Raw genomic sequence first — 18,077 nt, forward strand, 5'->3', positions numbered from 1 at the left:
GTAATTTCATTCTTTTAGCTTAGCAACACAGTAAACATCAAAATAATATAATATGAAATTGTTCATGGAATTTTTTTTATTCAACGCATAATTTTTTATTTAATATTTTTAATCCTTTAACTACCAAGATTCCCATTTGGGGATTTTGGAATTTTACATACACTACTCGGCGCGAAAAATATATATTAGAAACAGTTGATAATTTAGATTCATTCAGACTATATTAAGTGCAGCAAAAATTGTGCATGCTGTGTTTCATATCTTTACAACAAGCGAACAATTTTGAAATTCGTCTGTAAGTTGAAAGGAGCAAAATTGTCACATTTGACGCATTATATTGTGGGTTTGGTTTTTATATTATAATGAAATACCGCACATAAATATGTAATTTAGAGGTTATAGTCTGCTACTTACTTAGTCTTTTGTTTTTTATTGAAATAGTTTTATTGGTAATTTAATAACGATATTCTTTTTCAAAAATATCAAATATTTTCGAATCAAAAAATAATTTGAATATAATTATACTGTTATACATTTTTTGTGCATATATATGTAAGGTTATCGAATCCTGTCGGCTAAATGATATGTAACATTATTTGGTTGAAGCAGAAAGCAGGTTTGAAAAGCAGTGAAGAAACTTTGTATCTTTAATTTCGTTTTATTCTATTCCGAGTAGCAGGCATGATTTTTTACAAGAAGATGCAGCGCGGCACAGAAGCAGAAGTAAAGAAAGAAGCGGACGAAAAAGGGGCGAACAAATGATCACTAGCCTTATATAACATAGGATTTCCGGCCACGTGCAGATGAATACATATTTTGGCCTCTGATACTGGCAAAAGTATCACTTTCATTTGATACGTAGTTTTGATGGCGCATTATTTTTACAAAGGGATTAATTAAACCAAAAGTGGAATTGGATCACGAAATAAGAGAATATTTTAGAGTGAAATTACTATGGGCTAAATTAAGATAAAGTTTTGGAAATTAATTTAGATTAAATTAAGAGTTTAAAATATCATTACATATATATAACTTATTCAACCTAAAATTTAAAAAATGGCAGTTAATGAGATAAAGAAGTATTAGTAGATACGAGATGTAAAAACAACATTTCTTGAAATTAATGAATGATACTCTGTCATATAATGGATTCCAGGGTTACGAGGATGAGTAGAAGGTGAATTCAGTTATTCGTCATCAAATAGCTCAGCAAAACTCGATCAGTCATAAATAGAAAAGATGAAAAAAGTGTCATAAACATAAGCCTTATTTTATTCAGTTCTCTTGCATTATCAGTTATTATTCAGTTAAATGATCAGCTTGAAGCATCACTGAGCTATCCGTTAAAAAAAAGCAAAAAATATTTCTTCTGAAGCACATTTTATTCATAAGGTCTGAACAAATTTATTACATATGAGACACACTTGCTTCATCTTGTAATTAATTCATTAAAAGAATTCAGTACAATGTTCTGAACTTTCACATCGGAATATAATATCGAAGGTTTTCTTTAGCATGTTCTTTAGCTTTAACAATCTATCTAGACTTCGTGAACTAAACGAGTAAACAAAAACTAAGCACTGAATTCTTTGAAACTTTCAAGATAAAAGAAATCTGCAAATTTAGCAAATGTTTCAATATTTATTCCCAAATGTTATTGAAAATGAATCGAGAAATTAAAATGAATTACTCGATTGTTACCCTGGAATTTATATTTAAAATTTCTTTTTAATACAGTGATATATATTAATATATCACTATCTTAAACAAATTAAAATTAAAAATAGAATTATACAAAAGGAATTTGGCAATCAAATGCAACAGAATATTCTGCGAATATCTTTTAAAACTTTTTTTATGATTATTCTTATTGGAAATACCGAAAGATCTCAAGTATATAGAACCAGATTAATTCTGATATTTCGACCCAATTTTTAGACAAATAATAGTTTTTTAATCATTTTTTTCCATAATTTAAGAATATTTTTCCTTTATAACTATGTGATATACAAGTTTTTTTTTTTTATTTTAATAAAAATATTTCTAATATTTGAAGGTAGCTTCTCAAGTGAGTGACATTTTAAATGTTTCTAATGAATATACAAAGCAATGCAAATGCCGATTATTTTTCAGCTAAAATAATTTGCAGATAATAATTTTTAAATTTACCAAGGAATATTCTAAATATATTTTTATAATTAAAACTTTCGTATCAATATCTTTTGTTTTGAAAGTTGTGAGTCTTTTAGACTATGGCTTTATAAATCGTTTGCTATCGGAATAACTTTTGACCAGAAAAAAAAATTTGCGATCTAAAATTTCGAAAATAAGAAGACGAAATAAAATTTAATTATGAATCCAAGGAAATAAATTTTAAAGTAATTTAGGAACCTAAAATTATTTCTCTTTGATTATTGTGACTCATTTTTTTCCTACTAATTTTATTTGCAAATTCTATAGAACACAAAAGAAATTTATCTTTTTCGAATAGTGACTCGCAGTTTAAGAAGCTCTTTTCTAGATAATGATTTAATCTTAGTAATTTTTTTTTAATTTGCATTATATTATATTTTTTTTATATTAACTATGATTCGTGCCTCGCTTACTTTTAAACATTCTAAAGTATTAAAAGGTTTGTGGTTAATAATCAGTGTTCGAAAATAATCTTCGACCATTCGTCCTTTCAAATGACATATTTTCAACTTACTTGAAAAATAAAAAAATAACACTGAATGCTTTCGAAACTGTTATATGCGGTTTAGTGTTCGAACATTCTAGAAGATTCTTTTGATCACAACACAGTTCTAGAATACTCTTCCATTGCAACAAAAAGACTATAGAAATTCCTTGTTTACAATTTATGCTTGAGTTCCAGAAAGTTCTTCGAGTATGGAACTTAAATAAGAGAGTTCTTCTTATCAGTTTGATCGTTTGTTCTAGAATATTCCTCATTTTCAATGAAATAACTATTAATTTCTCAGTTAAGATACATTCTATCCCATTCTTCAATACAAAACACGGACCATAGAAGATTGTTCCGATTTATGACACGACCCTCTAGAGACATCGTTCCAGCCAGAAGTTCTAGAACGATCAGATGGTCAAACTGAGGAAGAGATGACCTGCAGGATACCCGATCACAATGAGATAGTCATGGCGGACGCTAGCCAATGTATGGCCTGTAGATTGTGTCTTTGGGTGAGGGACAAGGTCCATGCGAGCTTGTGTCACTACACTCGCCATTTATGTCCATTTGCGCATGGCAGATTCCGACAGCAAGGTGGTCAGAGTTCAGAATCCTGTCAGAGGAATCGCAGTAGGGAGATGATGGTATGTCCTGCTCTTCTTCTTCGTCAGAAGTTGCCCGCTTTCCGTGGTCCATAGCGATGACCCCTTCGGACGGCCGACTGGAAGAGTTTTTGTTGTTTGTTGATTCGGATTCTAGTCGGGTTTTAGATTCTTGTTGGGCCTTTTTACTTCTTTTCCATTTCATTCGTCTATTTTGGAACCAGATTTTCACCTGAAATGAGTCATTTATTTAGTGAACTTTAAGGTAACAATATAATACAGCAATTAGATGCTAAAATTATATTTTAGTACTATATTTTAATACATCTTATACAAAAACATAGTTTTAAGAGGCTTAATATCATTGTAATACAGCACATATATACTGAAACTGCATTTTAGTATCTAAGGCTTAGTGTATCATTGTAATACAATGACGAAACACTAAAATTGTATATTAGTATCTGATATTTAGTATCATTACAATACATCAAATACATACTAAAACTGCATTTTAATATTTCATGCTTAGTACCATTGTAGCATACAACAATCAGATTTTAAAATTGCATTTTAGTATCTAATGCTTAGTATATGATTGTAATTCTGCTAAAACTGCATTTTAAAATCTGATGCTTAGTATCATTGTAATATCAAATCTGATGCTAAAACTGAATTTTAGTATCTGACACTTAGTACAGCATTCAAACACTAAATTTGTATTTTAGCACTTTGATTCTTAGTAACATTTGGGGACCTTAACTGCCCTTCCCCATTGCATGCCTGAGAATCCAATTTCTGTTATAAAAAGGAAATCATATATAGTGTCTGACTTCCTTTTGAAGTGTATATTGTCACACTTCTCTCAGAACTATTTTAACATTTACTACTTCGAGCACGAATTTTCTGTTTTAATTACTTTAACCCTTTAAAGAGCATTTTTTTTCTAGTCATATTATGTTAAAGTATTTTTAGGCTTGTAATTAGAATAAGAAAAGGGATTCATTTAGCTTATTAGATAAATTTAATTTGATTAATTAATTAATTTGGTTAATTAACAATTAAGTAACAAATCAAGACACATCATTTTGTTTGAGATAAAGAACTGAAGCATCTAAGTTTCTGACTTACTGAAATAATGTGTCAGAACTTATGAAAACCTGCATAATTTCATACAAAAATTGATAATTTTGGTGGGAAACATACTTCCCACGGCCCTAGAAAGGGTTAAATAAATTGTTTTTGCTAACTTTCAATCTCTGATTGAGTACACAACAATGGTTAATGGCTAGAATCTTACAAATAGCTACTATCAACATTATGCATTGTAATATGAATAGAAAATTGCAATCAGATATTGAATAATTAAACTCGCATATTAAAATTATTGATTTTAATATTTGTTGATATCGTCCCCATGACAAGGCACTGCACGAGGAAAGGTTCAAAGCACAAAGCGTTTAGCAAGATATTATTCTAAAGACACTCGCTCATGGCATGTCTCAAATTGAATGAAAAAAAAATTTCCATGTGCTCAGTGCTTTCAAGGCATAAGTCAAGGAACACTTTTATATGCTATACTACTGATGGAGGCAACGCTTCAAGACCAAGGACGATCATTCTAGAGATAGTTGCGCACTTTAGAATAAGGGACTTGATATCAAGTTCCCAAACATTAGGACTCAGATTTATGTGCGTGTACGTAAGTGAGTACGTGCGTGCGTGCGTGCGTGTGCGTGTGCATAAGGTGTGGGAACTTCTTGAGTAATATTATAATAAAGCAAATATAATAGCATTACTCTAAATCGTTAAAGTTGAAATTAAAAAAAAAAAAGTGAACTCAAAATTTAAAACTGCATGCACGTGAAAACTAACCAGAATTACCAAAATATATATTTTAGAGTTATTAATCTTTTTACCACAAAAAAAAATACTTTTTCTTTAAAAATTACTTATTTCAATTTAAGTAAACTGGGATTGAAGTTGATAGAATTTTGAAGAACAATAACACAATTTTAAGTATTTTAAGATAAGCAAGACATGATTACCGTTGTTATAACTGCGTGTAATTTTAAGTTTCTCGTTCAAAAATGAAATAACAAGAGCCAAATTTGTATAAAACGGTGTGTGTGTGCGGGCGTGTGCTTCATTTATTAAAAATGAAAGCCATTAATGTTTCACAGATTATCATTAATAATCATAACAGTTATAAACTACTGATTGCTTTGATATAATAAAATAATGAGTTTTAACCAAACCTATTTTTAAAAAAAGTAAAGAAACCATTGGGAGGTTTCTCCCTCAAATTTTTTCATGTAGACTTCAATGAATTTTTCTATCCTGCTCTCTTCACATAAAACTGTAGACCCTGGATAACTCCGCAAGCAATGATTACGAAATACAGATTTTTGGCTTGTATCTCTCATGTTAATAGATAAACGCTATTAAATACATTTGTTAAAAAAAAAAACTACGGTTGCCGTTACAGGACAACATATAGAATGCCATTAACTTAAATTATTGAATTTCCATGCAAAAGTACAGAAAGACAGATGGTCAACCATTTGATATATTTGATTCAAAATGTGATATGAATCTATATTTTAGACGATAAACCAGTACACTAAATGTAATTTACTTAGCTATTTGAGTTTTGCAGTCATAGAATTCACTTACACTCGAAGCGGAAGACAGACAAACTTTCTGTGCATGGATTTCTGATAAAGAAATCTAAAACTTTGATCGTAAATTCATATTACCAAATTTCATCTGTCGAGTTCAAAGTGTTTTGGAGTTATCGTATTCATAGATATTATACCAAATATGTGTTTTTCAGACTTCAGGGTGTTCCGAAATGTGGAGATTCGGAAAGTTTAACTGAGCGTGAAAATCGGCGTAAACGTCGTCTAAGTGATAATCGCCATGACTTGCTTATGAAAACTGATGACCGTATCTTCCAAAACTTTGATTTCTCAAAAATTGTTTCTGCATTATACGTAAATTCGAAAATTTACCTTTAGATTGGTAACAATTTAATTTCCGTACAATTCTTTTCTTTATTTTTACTGTACATTGTTATATATATTTAATTTTACTCTGATTTCGTTCTGAAACACTGTTATGATAAAATTTAAACTCATCCATCCGAAAACTTAGTCACTTGTTTTTGCCACCGTTAAAATTACGATTAAGTAGGATTTTCACTTTTATTTTATTATGTACACTTTTTTTTATTTGTACCCGAGTAATTTGTAGTATTCTGATTCAATTAAATTCATGACTTTTGGTCGTTGAAATTTTTAAAAAAATGCATTCCATGTTAATCGTTTCATTACCTAAAAAGTCAGCAACATGGACGAACAAGCTGGTCGCCAGAGACGGCTAGTTTATTGAACAGTCCTCGTAATTACAATTTCCAACTGCTCCTCAACTTTCAAATCACAATAAGTTTTTCCTTCGGTATTTACCTCCTTTGTACAGAAAGGCAAGAGCAGAAAATGTCGTGTTTCTGAAGACGGATCATAAAAGCAGACAAATCGCAATGTGTGGACGGTCCCCGGCATCGTGCCCAAAGATAGCGTCAATTGGAAAAGAAGAAGAGGGCGAGGAGATGGCGTCTAATTAAATGAAGCGGCGCCGTTGCCTCGCTAATTATCATTGCCGGGGCTTTTGTCTGCAGCCCCAAGAGCCCCCAACAATCCATCTCCCTAATTTACTTGTAGTTAGGCTAATCAGGAGTCAGAGAAAGCAGACCCACTTTTATGCGCCCGAAACGTCCAATTTATTACAATTCCTGCTCGTTGGAGAGTTGTTATTGCCGCGCCCCTGTACGCTTCTCTTTTTCCCGGGGCGGGTTGGAGGAGCCCCAGGAAAAGGATTCGGCCGATTGGAAAGAACCGTTTCAGAGGAGACATTCGGGCGGTCACTATCGAAAATAGAGAGAATGGATCTTATCTTTAATGTTGCCGACGCTTTTTTTTTTTTTCTTTTTCTTTCCCTTTATGGGTGAGTGTGGTATCGTTTGGAAAAGTTTTCGGTCGCGCAGAAGAAAAAAAAATTCTTCTCTCTCTCTCTTTTTATATATATTTTTTTTCTGAAGAAAGAATTACTTTTTTTTTTTTTTTTTTGGGAACGGAGAAGAAAATGGATGATGGTGTCTGTCGAAGCCATGGAAGAAAATAAATGCGAGATTTCTTGCCATTTTTGCGGCCACCCTCCGCATCAGCTATTACAGTCTCGTTTCGGTTTGACGTTCCTTTGATAGCAAATCTTTGTTTTTAAGACACGAGATGGGTATAAATGCTTTCATTTCTTTTTATTCTTTTTTTCTCTTTCTCAGTTTTGGATTAAAATCTCTTTTTGACCCCCCCCCCAAAAAAAAAGAAATTTTACTGTAATGCAGAATACTCCAGTTGTGGCATTTTGCCGAATAGGATTACAATTTTTCCATTTCGTTACAGGAAATCCTAAACCGTTTGCCGTATCATACGAATTGATCACATCATTAAGAGTCGTATAAATCAATGTCATACAAATATCCTTTTATATCATGAGGATAATTGCTTATTCTGATGGCATGATGACATATTTTAAGTGATGGTGAGTATCTTGAAGTTTTTTTATATGCGCTTCAATTTTTCCACTTCATTACAAGAAATCACAAACTAGTCGCCGTGTCATATGATTTTGATCGCATTATTAAAAGTCAAATAAATCAACGTCATACAAATATCCTTTTATATCATGAGGGTAATTGCTTGTTCTGAAGGCATGATGACATATTTTAAGTGATGGTGAGTTTCTTGAAGTCTTTTAAGTAAGCACATGCGTCAATGTCCAGAAAAGATGTGCTCCGCATTCACTCATCCCACAAAATGGCACTTTTGGCCACTGAATGGTACAAAGCCCACAAGTAGAGCCATTTTATTTATCTCTTTATGAGAATATGGAATGAATATGAATTTCTGCGTTCAACAAGTTCAGTTATATATTGGGTGATCAGCATTTGTTAGAAACTTGATGAGGTAAGTCTAAGTACCCTTTAAAGAAACATTTTATTCATACATTTCTTAAAATCTTTGATGAATATTTCGTTTATTGCTGAGGTCTTTGTTCTTAATAAGTTTCTCGGGCCATTTTATTAGCTAAAATAAGTTTCTTGAACTTAACTGCAAGTTAAACATTGTTAGCATACTGATATTTCTATAAAATTAAAATGACAATATATAAAGAAAAAAACCGTGTTGCCTTGAAGAAATCCAGTGTAAATTTATCTAAATATGAAGTGAGATGTACATTTTTTATTTTTAATGTTTTGTTCTTAATGTAAATAGGCTGGAGCATAAACCAACGCTCAGAATTTGTGATCAACAATGTTTACAACCTTGCTCTACAAATTAATACCCTACATGCAGAGTGAGTTTACATGCAAAGTTGTGATATTTTTCCAATAAAAAGATTATTTCTGAGAAACAACATTTGGGGAACTAGTTTAATGTCAGACAATGGTAAGAAAAGTTTTCCTGGACATGAAGATAAATGTATAAGAAGATTATAACTAAGCATCCCAATTTTACAGGTCTGTTAAAAGAAAACAAAACAAAATACAGTCTTATTGCTCATCAGAAATCAAAAATATCAGTTCAAAATTTAAATTTAACACAGTTGTAAGTGTTTATTATGAGTCACTCCAGAAATATGAAGGCTATCGAAGCAGTATGATAACTCATCCCACCGTTTTTTCTGCATAGAAAGGAAGTAGATATGCATGTATGGAAGTATTTGATTTTCTTGTTGGGATGGATCAAATAGCAGCTGTTTTTTCCCTCTCCCTACCAACTGACCTTGATAAACTGAAGATTTGCGTATCTGTAGGTTATCAAAGTATCGCATCAGAGATGCTGAAAGAGTATGTGATGAGTTATTGCATCGTCTTGATATCATTCGTATTTTTGAAGGGCTTAAAATTAACATTTATAATTGTGTTAAATTTAAAATTTCAACTGTTATTTATAATTACTGATTTGGTCTTACTTGGTTTAATAGCCCTGCAAAGTTTGGGTATTCCATTACGATCCCCATGTGCTGTAAAACTTTCATTCTAATGACAACTTCTGGATGTTCAATGTCTTATCCTCCATTCACGAGTCCAAATGTTAGATGAAGAAATGCCTAAAACTCTGATTCTGGTAGCAGCTTCCGGATGTTCAATGTTTTATCCACCATTCACGAATTCAAATGTTAGATGAAGAAATGCATTTTCTCGGTATTCGAATACCATTTTCAATAGTATGATAATAAATGAATGAATGGAGCTTTGCTTGATGCTGTCAAATTTTACTACATCTCGACTACTCATTCGCAAGTCATTACACCACTCATTGCCTTACGTCTTCTTGAGGGATTCCTCAAGAAGCATATTTCGTCCTATTTTGTATACTATCATTTTAATTAGATATAAATACCCATACACTGAGGGCCGGGATAGCCTGGTTGGTAGGGCGTTGGATTCGCATTCCTTAAGTTGTGAGTTCAAACCCTGCCGGCCGTGAACATGGAGTCTGGTGCATGCATGAATCTATCATGTCCTTTAAGTCAAGACAATAATACCACTGGGCACTGGGGGTATGAATCAGAGGTGATTGTTCTCTGATTCATATCTAAATCACAATCTGTGGTTGAAGTGAATGAAATGTATGAGTGAAGTCTGCCATGTGAATAGGGCTGTGACGCAATTGTAGCTAAGACGTGCTTTTGACCCTAGATGGCGCTACTGAAACAAGAGCCGCTAAATATCGGCTTAAAATCGCTAACTTCGTCAGCGGAGCTGGTCTATAAGCAACAACAGCAACCGTTGCACTATCAGGATTTTATGTTTCTTATAGTTAAGCTCAAACAACTTAGTATAGCTAATAAGAACCGTTTAATCCTGATTGAGCTATATCATCAATAAATTCTGTCTCGTGTCATAATAAATTCTATTTCATTTCCAACAGGTTGAGAATTATAAATTTGGGAATCATCCCCATAGACGTGTTCTGGTGATTAAACTGATTACTTTGAACATTTTAACTACTTTAAAACACTTCCTTCCACTCAAACAAGAAAATTGTGAGCACAATAATCACGAAGATAATAGATGTGGGAGTTACCTGCGTTTCGGTGAGCATGAGGTTGGTGGCCACTTCGAATCTCTTGGGCCTGGACAAGTACTTGTTCATGCGGAACTGGTTCTCGAGCTCCAGGAGCTGCTGGCTCGTGAACGCCGTCCTAGGTCTGCGGGTCTTGCCGAGGACGTTAGGCTGACCCTGCCCTGGAAAAAAGAGATCGTCTGCTTAAAATTAGTCTCCTGGTTGATAGTTTCCATTTCATACACAGAGCACAATTTTTACAGCTAACACATTTTACCAATTTTGATACTTATAAATAAGTATCTTCCATGTTTGAACACAGGGTTTCTAGCTTTTTGCAGTGACCCCAAATGGGTGAGGTAACATATTATTTCAAATCTTGGGGTATGGAAAACATTGAAAGGGGTGCTTCTGCAAGATCTTTAGAGATATCAGACTAATATCGTTCGAAAACCTTAATGAACTGAAATTCTTAATTAATATCTTATAAATAAATATATATAATGTCAATTTTTTATATATTTCTAGCCACCTTCGATGACCAGCTGTCCCTCTGTTAATTTAGTAATGTCAATGAGCTTTGATAAACAACATCTCTTTACACCAAACGAAAGAATTATTTTATACAATAAACTTGGAGCATTAGTTATATATACAAAGTGGCGAATACAAGTGGTGAAATTGGTCGAGTTGTTGAAATTGGAAATGGTGGCAAAATTTTATTTTCTGATATCACTAGAAAATTGTGCGTGGGGAAAATCATGCTACCATTCATAGCGTATCTAAACATCATGACTTATAAATGAAATAAAAATTGGCGAAATCGAAGCTATGAGTGAGATAGAAAACATTGCTGTAGATTTTTTTTTTCGAAGAGAATTTTCAGCGAAATAATACTTTTGATATTTCTCTCAAAAAAAGGGGGGATGGGAAGATCAGTGATAATTGGTTCAGAGATCATGTGCTTTCATATGGAATAAAGATAATAATAAAGATCTGAGAATTCGGTGGAACTATTGGATCTTGGGGTTTTTTTCATATTTCTCCATTGGAAGAATGGACATTAAATTAGTGATTTTTTTTGAAAAATGGAGAGCAATGGAAGGGGGAAGAAAATCATTGATGACTTGTATAGGGATCATCATTTTCATTCAAAATAAAAACTGGCAAAGTAGAAGTTTGGTTTCTTTGTGTTTCTCTGCTTCTTTCTCAATTATTTTAAATATATAGATTGTTAATGCTTCTTTCTGCTTGCTATTTTGTTAATTGTATGTAAAAGGGTTTTAAATGAAATCTTATCTTAAAATGAACGACCATCAACGAACAGTTTGGGGAGCGAACATCGCATAGGAAAAAGCGAAACTCGTTGACTCATAACAAGAAGCATTTTTTTTTTTTTTCAAACAGAGATATTCTTCATTTTTTACACAAAATGTTAGCTCTTAAATTACTTTGAAGAAATATAACAATCATGAAATAACTTTCTTCACCCAAAGGCCAGAGTAAAATCTATACAATATCATTGAGAACTTTATCAAATTAGAAATCCAGCCGTCTCACGGTATTTTTAGCGAGTCTCGCATGAGATAGTTAACATCTTAAATTATAGAGTATAGAGTGACTTGGATTCGGTTTTTGAATTCGAATTCGTTGCTAATTTGAATTTTTTTTTTTCGGGATCTTTGAATTTTCCATCATTATGATACCAATATATTGAAATATTGTACAGAAGTTTAATTTATTTTGCTCCAGTTCTAAGGCAAGACTTTAAATTGTAAGAATTTGTTTTATTACTGAATTATGTGTACAATAAATGAGTTCATGTCTTATATATAGGGTGTTCATTAATTATTGTCGGGGTTTCCGTACCTCATAACTTTCGAATAAAAAATATTACTCAAAAACCGATTGCGTATTCGTAAATTACAACTCATAGAATTTTATTAATGATATTAAAGTGCAAAGCTTGCACAATTTGCACTTTGTAGGCATTCAGCTGAAGGAGATTATGTATTCGTAAATTCGCTGTACAAATTTTGACTTTTGATAATCGTGCGGGTTCTCCGAGCCCCATATTCTACAGTTATGTTTATTCACTTTTTCTGACACATGAAAAGTGGATTAGTCACTGAAGAACCATTTCCGAAGGTAATTTTCATCATCCTCAATTCGAGTCAAAATTTGTTCAGCGAATTTACGAATACATAATCGCCTTCAGCTGAATGCCAACAAAGTGCAAATTGTGCAAGCTTTGCACTTTAATATCATTAATAAAATTCTATGAGTTGTAATTTACGAATACATAATCGGTTTTTGCGTAATATTTTTTATTCGAAAGTTATGAGGTACGGAAACTCCGACAATAATTATTATTTCTCTAACAATTATCTCTCTTAACAATTATCAATTTCTCTAGGATTTTTGCGATTTTACAAAATGTTCTATAAAAACAGAAATAAAAAAAAAAAAGAAAGTACTTAAAAATTACTTTGAATTTTTAATATGAGAAATAATTCAGGCATTTTGAAATTTCAATCTACAATTGTAACCAAAATCCTATTTCTTGTCATTTTAGTATAATAAATTAACAATTAATTTTGAAAAAACATAATTTTTATCACTTTATTTATCAAAATTACTTATTATTAGTTTATTTTTATGTATTATTTATTAAATTTGGTAAGAGTCCCGATTGATGTTACCGTTTGAATATCTCTAGAATACAGCAAACGGCTCTCTCTCGTTTTTTGAGTGGACACACCAAATCCCTCACCTTCCAACACGGACGGAGGATCTTTGCTGAATGTCTTTGGTGCAAGGCAGATCAAGCCTCCCCCAATCACATTCTTAAATGTTTAAATTTTACGATTTTTGAGATTTTAAGGAATCCGCTATAGTTTGTGGACTTTTTAGAGACCTTTGGCGCAGCTATACCATCTGGGATCAGAAACAACAACAACAACATTTATTAATTTTGTTGAATATTAATAATAAATCCTTATTATTATTTTTGGATTAAAAACTGTCATTTTTTCTTACTAGATTCATTTTTTTCTGATCTCAAATTTTTTGATTAATCGAAATCTTATTGTGATCTTATCTTTAACGGATTATTAAATTCCCAGGATTAAAACTCATCTATTTAACTTGTTGCGTTTTTCTGTTATAATTATATATATTTCTTTAATTTTATTGTTACAGCATTCTAATGAACACGAATTTGAAGTGCGTAACAATAAAGTGAAAGTTTACTGATTCCCATTGCACTTGTTTTCATATTCCATTAATAACTAACTCCTACCAGAAATTTCTCCTTTCTCAACATTCTAAACAAATTCCCTCCACCCCCTCTCCACAATCGCAGGTGTCTTTAAGCAGGTGTGAAAACGATAACAAGCCCTCGAACGGGCGGTTGTAATAGAGCGCCCATAAATCACACAATGTCACTCCGAGTTGACAGATTGGCGATAACGCCAATCCGCCATTATTTATTTACTCGCCAACAAAAGAGGAGCAAATGGCGCGGTAGCCATATTGGTTCTCCGATAAGCAAATTGTTTTACGACAGCCAATAAAGCGGGCAGTCGAATCCAAATGTTTGAGTGAGCGGACGACATGGCAGAATTAACTGGATTGTGACACACACACTTCGCGATGCCTGGGCTATCTTGCTGTCCACGGTTCGTTAATTCCACGGACGCATTTCGAATAATTTGAGGTCCTGTATTTGTAGGAGGCGAGGGATAGTTGGGTGGATAGATGAATTCTAAGTTCGCAAGAATTGCTGTAGAATGGGATTGTTAACGAAAGCGATGTTTATTGCTTACTATTCGTAGAAGATGGGGAAATAGATGTGTAGAATTTCGATTTGTTTTTCCTCGGATATAATCAGGAAGTGTTGCAATGGTCAAATCATTCGAACTCGAGATTTTGATGAATTTTTCCCTTTCAGAACTCTTTTTTTGTGAACACGATAACTCAGAAACTTTTTGAGCTAGACAAATGAAATTTGGTGCACTAAATTTGTGGAATTCAGTCAAATTTTAAGCGAAATCCGTTCTTAAAAAGTATGTCTGGCTGTAAAAATACAAGCGAATACGAAAAGGCCAAAACGCTAGATTGATAAAATTTGGTTCCATAATTTTAGTATCTAAAATGCAGATTCATATCAGATGTAATTAATAAAATATGGTGCACAATTTTAGCATCTAAAATGTAAATTAGTTTCAAATATTGAGCTTCATTCGACGAAGGACTGACTATTTGTACGTTTGAATGAATATCAAAGCAATAATTCAAAAGTCAGACAAAGTCAGCGATTTTAGGCCGAGAGAGCGTCTTTTGTTTTCCAGTAGCGCCATCTAGGGCCAAGAGTATATTTTAGCTACTCACACGCCACAACTCTTTTTACGGGGCGGACTTCATTTATGCATTTCATTTACTCATCCACAGATGGCAATTTAGACCTGAATCAGAGAACGACCACCTCTGAACCAGCACCCCCACTGGTATTACTCTAGACATGGAGGACTTTGTGACCACGACAGATTTATGCGTGCGCCAGCCACCAAACACAAGGAGAGTCTTCGGCCAGCGGAGTTCCAACTCACAACCCAAGGAATGTGAATCCAAACGCACTACCAACCAGACTATCCCTGCGCACTTAAAGGTTTAAATATATGAAATTCGATACATGTTCTTTTTATTATAACTGCAGTTTTGTGTCAATTTTGGTCTTCATTCTTGGATTTACTCACTATACTATGAAGCACAAAATATTCTTGTGCGAGACTTAGAAAATAAATATGTTAACCTAACCTTTCAAGTCCACAATTTTTATAACTGGGAAAGACGAAGAAGCCATTTATAAGGTAATATGAGAGAATGCTACAGAACAGATTTTAACCGATGACGATCTGCGATGACGTAAAAATAAAAGTCTGTTAAAACTTAATTAAAGTCAAAAAGGATTAGATCAGTTTGTCTAATTTATCCCATTGTCATAATTCATTTTATAACAATTCGCTTAGCAAAAGGCAAAAGATTATCTTCAACAAAAGAAATCAAAGCAAGGAAGCACTATTTTCAAAGAAATTTTATTTTTATGATATTTTAACTATTTCCTATACTAAGTTGAATTTTTATAATCACTCAAAAATCTTTATTCAAAATGTGTTCAACCTCATCTCCTCAGACTTATATGGATCCGAAAAATCCATTTCTGGATTCATGCCTGTTTTTATCTTTGAACGTGATAATTTAAAAGCAGCAGAAGTGATCTCTCCGGAACTTTTTCGCAAACTCTCCAATGAACATGATAATGAACATAAATCTATGATAATGAGCATGTAATGAACATTTCCAGATGATAATGAAAATGATAATCTATGAACGTGATAATTTAAAAGGAGCAGAAGCGATCTCTCCAGAACTTTTTCTCAAACTCTCCAATGAACATGATAATGAACATAAATCTATGATAATGAGCATGTAATGAACATTTCCAGATGATAATGAAAATGATAATCTATGAACGTGATAATTTAAAAGGAGCAGAAGCGATCTCTCCAGAACTTTTTCGCAAACTCTCCAATGAACATGATAATGAATATAAATCTAGGATAATGAGCATGTAATGAACATTTCCATATGATAATGAACATGATAATCTATGAACATGATAATTTAAAAGGAGCAGAAGCGATCTCTCCGGAACTTTTTCGCAAACTCTCCAATGAACATAAATCTATGATAATGAATATGTAATGAACATTTCCAGATGATAATGAACATCATAATCTATGAACATGATAATTTAAAAGAAGCAGAAGCGATCTCTCCGGAACTTTTTCGCAAACTCTCCAATAAAGATTTTATCAACCTCGCCCTTCATAAAATTTCGAACCTTGTGTGAAGGTCTCGAATGTCTTGGCGAATAATAGTTACGAAAGCAAGACCTTTGGCGTGAATCTAGTATTTTTACTACATCTGTCCCCCAAATATGTATTTGGAGTGCCTGTTTTCAAGACAATTAACATCAAAAGACACGGAACTATAGTTGTTGTTAATTCTATAAAAATTTACCTTTTAGATGCTAAGCCTATACACCAAATTTCATTTATCTAGCTTCTTTCGTTGGTAGTTATCATGTTACTTGTATTCGAACAGTTAAATAGACTTCCGATGAATGCATTTTGTCAAAATGTTACAGAAATCAACACATTTGGTTTTAAGTCCATACACCAAATTTCCTCCGAGTAGCTCATAGCAGTTATGAGTTAACGTTTTCTCAGAGAGATAGATAGACACAATTTCGGAAATGTGTTTTTCGGACAAGAAGATATCAAAGGTAAAAATGAAACGATATAGACTGATAAATAAGTGAAGCAAACAGTTTTTTTTTAATACAAGAACTCTACATCTGTATGAAATCTATCAAACCGTTTACTATGTATGTTTGTTCTCGTGTAAGCGTGTGACTGGAGGCGGTTATTCAAATCACCGGGAGTTTTCTCTCCTAAACTTCCACGTCTACTCTCTGATGCTGTCCTCCTCCCTTACCATAAAATTGGATAAGCCTGGAACGCTAGGAGTCCTCAGATTTTTATTTTCACTGTCGAGAGTTGTACGTTTGGTATTACAAAAAAAAAATTCGGCATTTGTGTATTAATTGATTATCAATTATTTAATAGTTATGAGAGATTGATATTTGTCGTAATCTGAATTAAGCGTGGGATCTATGGCGATTTTTTTTTCGGTTAATGTACAGATACCACAAAATCGAATATATATTTTCAATGCCTTCTTTTCTGATGAATTGAAACCAAGGAACTACGCGTGTTGTCACAAAACCACATACCAAATTCCATTTATTTAAGACATTGCGTTTTCGGGTATCTTATTCACAGAAATGTATTTTGACGGCGTCCTGGCATAGGGGTAGCGCCTCTACCGCGTGATTTGGACGTCCTGGGCTCGAGTCCCGGTTTGGGTATGGTTGTTCTATGTGTGAGATGTGTGAATGTTCCCTCCTGTAAAAAGGGGTTGTGCAAGCGAATGAGTGACGCGTGAATAGCAAAGTCGTACTCTTGGCCCTAGTTGGTGCTACTATAAAAACAAGAGATGCTCCCCCACCGGCTAAAATCGCTGTCTTCGTAACAGCGGGCTTGTCCATGGCAAGTGCCATAAGAAACAATAGAAATGAATTTTTCATATTCAGGCTACGAACACTGATGGAATTTCATAAAAAGGGCTTTAAAACATGTTTTGATTATAGAATAAAACTCTAGTAAAAATACTTTGCAATCAGAGTAAAGCAATCCGAGTATTTTTTTTATAGTCACACTACTAAGTCAGAATAATCCTGAATTTATGTGATATGATTTTGATTTTAATTGTAGAATGAGCGTATCTTCATAGAGAAAGTGTTATAACAATTAAAAATTCCAACAAAGATCTGTCGTATTTAGGAATCTAGTGTACATTAAATCCATCGTTGCTCCAAAATTCCCCTGCTCATGTGGAAAATTTAAATACGACATGAAATGTCAAAATCCATTTCAAAATAGCCAGCATATAATTTCAGAAACGGACATCGTTCCACTTTTAATTACAAGAAGTTATATATCTAAGGATGACAAACTGCTTAGTAAAAAATAG

General features: G+C 33.0%; 1 protein-coding gene across 2 annotated transcripts in view; it reads right to left on the reverse strand.

The window, feature by feature from the left end:
• Nucleotides 1-1,851: 1,851 nt before the first annotated feature.
• The window catches only part of LOC129957244 (motor neuron and pancreas homeobox protein 1-like), a 90,384-nt gene continuing 74,158 nt past the window's right edge, over nt 1,852-18,077 (reverse strand). The window contains exons 2-3 of one of the 2 annotated variants that reach the window (XM_056069493.1): nt 10,440-10,600; nt 1,852-3,520 (exon numbers count right to left, since the gene is read on the reverse strand). In XM_056069493.1, the coding sequence (XP_055925468.1) occupies nt 3,164-3,520; nt 10,440-10,600 (518 nt within the window). In that variant the 3' untranslated portion in view covers nt 1,852-3,163. Of the gene's footprint in view, nt 3,521-10,439; nt 10,619-18,077 lie in introns of both variants that reach the window. The other variant, XM_056069492.1, reaches the window with a different exon arrangement.

The sequence above is a fragment of the Argiope bruennichi genome, chromosome 11 (assembly GCF_947563725.1).
Source record: "Argiope bruennichi chromosome 11, qqArgBrue1.1, whole genome shotgun sequence".
NCBI classification, from domain to species: domain Eukaryota; kingdom Metazoa; phylum Arthropoda; class Arachnida; order Araneae; family Araneidae; genus Argiope; species Argiope bruennichi.